Source organism: Chrysemys picta, chromosome 1, assembly GCF_011386835.1.
Source record: "Chrysemys picta bellii isolate R12L10 chromosome 1, ASM1138683v2, whole genome shotgun sequence".
NCBI classification, from domain to species: domain Eukaryota; kingdom Metazoa; phylum Chordata; order Testudines; family Emydidae; genus Chrysemys; species Chrysemys picta.
This window is the reverse complement of record NC_088791.1, coordinates 92,752,557-92,759,221: the sequence shown is the minus strand read 5'-3', so window position 1 is coordinate 92,759,221 and position 6,665 is coordinate 92,752,557. Positions and strand designations below refer to the sequence as shown.

The 6,665-nt window shown below is 46.0% G+C and overlaps 1 protein-coding gene across 1 annotated transcript; it reads left to right on the top strand.

Annotated features, from left to right (window-relative positions):
- Positions 1-299: 299 nt before the first annotated feature.
- MCHR1 (melanin concentrating hormone receptor 1) lies at positions 300-2,132 on the top strand. The gene has a single exon (XM_005302559.5). The coding sequence runs from the start codon at positions 926-928 to the stop codon at positions 1,856-1,858; it is 933 nt and encodes a 310-aa protein (XP_005302616.2). The 5' UTR covers positions 300-925; the 3' UTR covers positions 1,859-2,132.
- The last annotated feature ends 4,533 nt before the right edge of the window (positions 2,133-6,665 follow it).

Sequence of the window (6,665 nt, the reverse complement as noted above, 5' to 3'; positions counted from 1 at the left end):
GCCCCTGCACTTCCTGCTAGGGGGAAAGGGCAGGGTTAGCTGAGCCCAACAGGGTGAGTTAACACCCACTGTGCAAGAATGAAGTTGTTCCACCTCATTACAATTGGGTTCAGTCTGGTCACTGAATCTCAAAGATACTGCAGAAATGGAGAGGGTCCAGAGATGGGTTTTAAAAACAATAAAGGCACAGAGAGATTTCCATGTTGAAACTGAAAAGACTAGAACTGTTTTAGAGAAGAGATTAATAAAAGAGAAAATAATAGAGGTATAGAAAATAAAATAGAGTACAGAGAGGGTAAATTGGATGCTGCTTATTGCTCCCTCTTCAACACATCAATAAAAGGGGCATTTACACAACTAAAAAGAGAGACGTTTTTATACAATACATGGTTCTGTTGTGGCAATGAATTTCACAAGTTATCACTGAGGCCAAGAGCTTATTGTGATTTGAAATAGGATTAGACTTCCTTTAAAACAGATAAGGAGAACATCTGCAGTTACATTAACTAGGATAATAAAGTATAAGGGATAAAATCCTACATGCTTCAAGGTATAAGTTAATCATAAAATGTCTGGATTCAGAAACCCTTTCTTGAAGGGTAAATTATTCCATAATTGTGCATTATGGGTTTTCTTTAATCTTCCCTTGAAGAATATCTTATTGCTCTCTATTAGAGATAGGATACTAGACTCCAGGGGCTACTGGCTTGATCTGGTTTGGCAATTCCTGTGTTCCTGTTGAGGTGTATTGGTAGAGCTGTGTGGCCCAGAACTGGAATAACAAAGCTGCTGCAAGTCTCACCCATTGGCAGAGTTTGTGTGGAACAGCAGAGAGTGTGATAGGGCTAGTCTGGAGGTGCATTGGCAGAGCCATTTTTCCAGCACCAAATTCTGTCACAAAGGTAAATGACAAGTCCACCTGTTAATGTTTCCTTTGTTTTCAGAGTGGCCACGACTGCAGAGCATTTCTTATACCAGCATCATCATGCCCTCTGTGTTTGGCATCATCTGTCTCTTTGGCATTGCTGGCAACTCTATGGTCATCTTTACAGTGGTGAAGAAATCCAAGTTCCATGGGTGCCACAATGTCCCAGACATCTTCATCATCAATCTCTCAGTAGTGGACCTCCTTTTCCTCTTGGGCATGCCATTCATGATCCACCAACTCATGGGCACTGGAATCTGGCACTTTGGTGAGACCATGTGCGCACTCATCACTGTCATGGATGCCAACAGCCAGTTCACCAGTACTTATATTCTTACTGCTATGTCCATAGACCGATATTTGGCCACGGTTCACCTCATTTCCTCTTCAAGGTTCAGGAAGCCCTTTGTCGCTATCTTGGTGATCTGCCTCCTCTGGGGATTCTCATTCATCAGCATTACTCCAGTATGGCTCTATGCCAGGCTCATTCCATTCCCTGGTGGTACTGTGGGCTGTGGCATCTGCCTCCCCAATCCAGAGACTGACCGGTACTGGTTCACTTTGTACCAATTCTTCCTGGCCTTTGCTCTTCCCTTTGTAGTTATTGTTGCCGCATATGCACAGATACTTCAATGCATGAAGTCCTCTGTAGCCCCAGCTAGCCAATGCAGTGTCCGGCTGAGGTTGAGAAGAGTGAGACGGATTGCCATTGCTATATGCCTGGTCTTCTTTATCTGTTGGTCACCATATCACTTGCTACAGTTGATACAGCTGTCTATCAGTCACCCAAGTCTTATCTTCTATTACACATATAATGCAGCCATCAGCCTAGGCTATGCGAACAGTTGCCTCAACCCCTTTGTGTACATTGGGCTGTGTGAGACTTTTCGCAAATACCCGGTTCTCTCTGTCACTCCAATGGCACAGGAGTAGCACAAGTTCATTCTGCCATTACCAGATAGCTGATACCTGACCTAAAAGGGATAGAGAATATGGGGATGGGCACCTTAAGTCCAGAAAGACTTTGAACAGCTAGAGAATATTCCAAGAACACCAACAACAAAAAGATGAAGAGCTTGATGCACAAGAAAAGATTAAAATAATTAAATATAAAACTTGATTGAACAACCACTACAGAGGGGAAGAGGATGACTACCTAGAAAATTGAAGGATGTAAACACCATGGAAGAAGGATTGATTGAAATAGTATTAGGGATATAACTCGGAGTAACTGAGTGAATCTGAGTAAAGGAAAATTTTAGCTGGATATAGGAAACAAATATAACTTTAACCCCCCCCTCCCCCGCACCACTCTCCCCCCTCCTAAAAAAAAAACAACCCAGAAACACATTGTGACGTTGTGCAGTCTATATGGTTTATAAAAATATAATTAGTGAATATAATGTAACTGGGATATGCTTCATGCAAAAGGTCTCTTGTAAGGTATCATTACAAAGCTTATAATCTACTGAGTGTGATCATCCTATTTGTATAAATGTACCACTCTTATATCTGAAACAAGGAATATGAAATATAACTCTGAGGGCCTATTGTAATTATGCAAACTGTGGGCCATTAATGATGGTTTGGAATCTTGATGACTCCCATTAACCAGAACCATTGTCTGCAGATGGCTGTGTTTTACCTGTGAGTCTTCCTATATACCTGTGTGCTGGCAAGTGGGTAATGAAGTCTTGCAGTGACATGTGATCATGTCACCTGAACTGGAATCCATCTTTAACCTGGTGCTTTTCCGGGGGGTGGGAGTGGGGGTGGAAACCCAGAGGGACAAAGCGTTCCTGCCTTATGCAAAAGATATAGATAGATAGATATACACATTCAGGGGTGGAACAGAACAAAAGGGAGACAGGAGCCATCATGAAGAATCCCCTAGCTACCACCTGAGCTGGAACAAGAGCTGTACCAGGGGAAAGAATTGTGCACAGTCTGAGAAAAATACTTACTGAAGCATCTCTGAGGGTGAGATTATCTGTATTCAGTTTGATTAGATATAGATTTGCACATTTTATTTTATTTTGCTTGGTGACTTTCTTTGTTCTGTCTGTTACTACTTGGAACCACTTAAATCGAACTTTCTGTATTTAATAAAATCACTTTTTACTTATTAATTAACTCAGAGGATGTATTAATACCTGGGGGAGCAAACAACTGTGCATATCTCTCTATCAGTGTTATAGAGGGCGAACAAATTATGAGTTTACCCTGCATAAGCTTTATACAGGGTAAAACAGATTTATTTGGGTTTAGACCCCACTGGGAGGTGGGCATCTGAGTGATAAAGACAAGCACACTTCTGTGAGCTGTTTTCAGGTAAATGTGCAGCTTTGGGGCAAGTAATTCAGACCCTGGGTCTTTGTTGGCGCAGACGGGAGTGTCTCGCTCAGCAAGACAGGGTGCTGGAGTCCTGAGCTGGCAGGGAAAACAGGAGCAGAGGTAGTCTTGGCACATCAGGTGGCAGCTCCCAGGGGGTTTCTGTGATCCAACCCGTCACACGCATCAAACTAAAAAAAGGTAAATGAACCCCATACCCCAACTAAAATTTTTGCCCCAAAGAGGGAGAAGTGGCAGCTACTCCATTAAGTCCAGTAGGGACTTCACTATTGCTATCAATTTTATTTGAAAGGTACTCAGATACCACTGTGGGTGGCAGTATTACATTTAAAATAGATCTCCTGTCAGTGATCGCCATTTGACTGGAATAATCTCCCAAGTGGACCTCGATGAGGCATAGGTGCCAATTCTGAGGGTGCTTTTCATGGAAAAAAAATAGTGGGTGATTAGCACCCACCAGCAGCCAACTCCTCCCCTCCCCCCACAGCACCTCCCATCTGCCAGTGGCCCTGTTGATCAGTACCTCCCCCTCCTTCCCAGCACCTCCCACCCACTGCGATAAACTGTTTTGTGGTGTGCAGGAGGCTCTGGGGGGGAATGGGGAGGAGAAGGGATGGGGCGCACCTGGGGGAGGGAATGGAACTGGGGGGAAAGAGCTGGGGTAGAACGGGGGTGGGGGCTTGGGGAACGAGGTTGGGGGGCAGGTCCAGGAGAAGAGCTGGGGGTTGAGCACCCCCAGGGCCCAGAGGAAACCAGTGTCTGTGCAATGGGGCATACAAACTGCACACTTGCCAGGAATGAGCTGCTGTGGTCTCAATCAGCCCCACCCCAGCATACCTGCAGTAGGTGGCAGGTTTAGAGGGAGAGGTTAAAAGGGGAGAGCACAGCTCAGTTGAGGGCTGACTCATAAGTAAAGCAGACCTTCAGCTCTCACTATGTGAGACAGATCTGGCTGGGAGGGAGGGGCTGTTTAAGAGATGGGTGCCTATCACCATAGTATGCCTGAGGGAAAGCAAGCCTGATGCAGGACTATAGTTGTGATGTCCTAGCTATGATGTGCTTGAGGGTCTACAGCCAGTCAGAGCATCTCTGAAGGGAAGGTAGGCCTGACATGTGAATGTCATACAACCTTGCTACCAATGACTTCCCTATGGCTGCAAAGGCAGGCAGTAATAGATGGTGCCCTGCCTAAAGGGGTGATAGCCAAATAAAACCCCTCTGGTTTCTTTACTCTTGAATGGCGACTTGGTAGTGATTTGGCCTGAGCCCAGGAGTGGCCTGAGTCAGTGTGCAATAGAAGCCCCACAGGAACTAAACAACACACTGGAATATATACTGTACTGAGTAATCTTTCACTGGTCAGCAAGCATGGAGGATGAACTACATCATGTTTTTTTTAATTTCTAACGTCTGTTATTATGTAACAGGTACTTTTGCCAATTCTGGAGATAATTCATTTGGCACCAGTGAATTGTTTTCTCCTGCTCCAGAATTGATTAGTTCTTTCTGTCCTCCTTCCCCAGAGGAACATGGCTTGAAGAGACAATTGTCAGCCCCTTTAATCACAGAGAAAAAGCTGGCAGGCAGAGGACAGTATGGCATGGAAGAAAAGTCTGAACTGGAGACTACTGTAGTAGTTTCTTAACAAGCAATTGCCTCCTACTCAGAAGTTGGGTATACTTTCTCCACTGGGATGTGTGATGGCATCCCCGGGATGCAGCCTGGGACTGTGGGACCGCTGTGCCCCCTGAACTCTCTCCAGTCTGGGCTGTCTCTCACAATGCCTTGCTAGTGACCAGCAGCAAACCAAACCCCTCCAGGTGCTGTTATCACTCAGCACAACTTTATGTGGAGCCCCAGGCCCAGCTAGATTGCATGAATGCTCCCAGAGCCACTCATGTATCACACAGAGAAAGCCACCAGAGCCAAATCCCACCAGCTCCCAGCACTGTACCTCAGGAATATATCATCTTGCACTACTCAAGATGAGCAATACAGATTTATTAATTGGTTCACCACTTTATCAATGGAAAATTAATATAAATCAGCCTTTGCAAACCCTGAGCAGATTTGCCACACACTTCATACAAACTCACCGGAAAAGATAAACAGTAAAATAAATTTATTGACTACAAAAGATAGATTTTAAGTGATAGGCAAAAAGTCAAAGTTAGTTACCAAAAGAAATAAAATATAAGCACACACAGTCTAATCTGTCAACCCTATTAGACTGGGCAACATCTAGATTAAGCAGTTTTTCTCACCCCACTGGATATTGCAGTTCATAGTGTTACACCCCAAGGACCCCTCCCTCAGGGAGTTCCCTGGGAAGGCAAATTAGCATTGTATATTGCTAACGCTGTTGCTAGCATTGCAAAGCATTTTGGGGAGGGTCAAAGGTGTGTGAGTGGGGAGTGGAAGATTCCTTTGCAGGTTGTGAGAGGCCAAGAGGGGGAAAGAGGAAGAGAGCAGAGAACGGGTTAACTTGGCACCTTAGCTAGCTCTGTGTGAGAATAAGACGCTTGCCCCGGCCCAAGGTCGTGGGGTCAAAAAATTAGCAGCTGCCCAGCCATGAGAAGAGAAGAACTAAGTTGAGCAGAGTTGCAGAAATAACAGCAAGAACAGTAAGAGCAAATGAGACATAAACCTGCAGAACTGCAATATCCAGTGGGATGAGAAAAACTGCTTAATCTAGATGCTGCCCAGTCTAATAGGGTTGAGAGTTTAGACTCTGAAGTTTGATCTATGTTTATAGTATGCTAATCTGTGTTTTCTCTAAGCTGCGTGGCCGCATTGCTGCCCAAGAGTCAATCAAGTGCCGCGAACTTGATTAGCAGAGCCATGCACATCTAGCGACGTGTGTTCAGATGTCCCTCCCACCCGTTGCTCTGCAGCCGTGTTGCTCCTACCCTCTGCCTTGGAGCCCCTGACCAGCTGCTCCTGGGACCCTCCTGCTTGCTGTGCAGAGCAGAGGGAGATAGGGGGGCACTGATGTCAGGGTGTCCCCTCCACCCATGTACCCCAGGGATCAGGGGTTTGAGGTCCAGGCTGCTTCAGGGCTACGGCAGGGAGAGAGGACTCCCCCCAGCTCTCTCTCCCTGCAGCAGTACCTGGGCTCGGGGTGGGGGGTAGAGGTGCCTCTCCCCACCATGGCTGCTCTGGGGCTAGTGCCGTGGGATAGGTGCCTCTCCCCCATCCGCGGCAGGTCTGGGCCAGACTGGGTTGGGGCCGGGGGAGGGGTGCCTCTCTCCCAGACGCAGCAGGTCTGGGCTGGGGCTGGATGCCATCTGCTGTCTTATTATATTACTACAGCTTAACTGTACTGGTTCTTGCCTATGTAGACAGAAACATGTTAGACTTTGTCTATGATAAGCAAACATTTCTCACC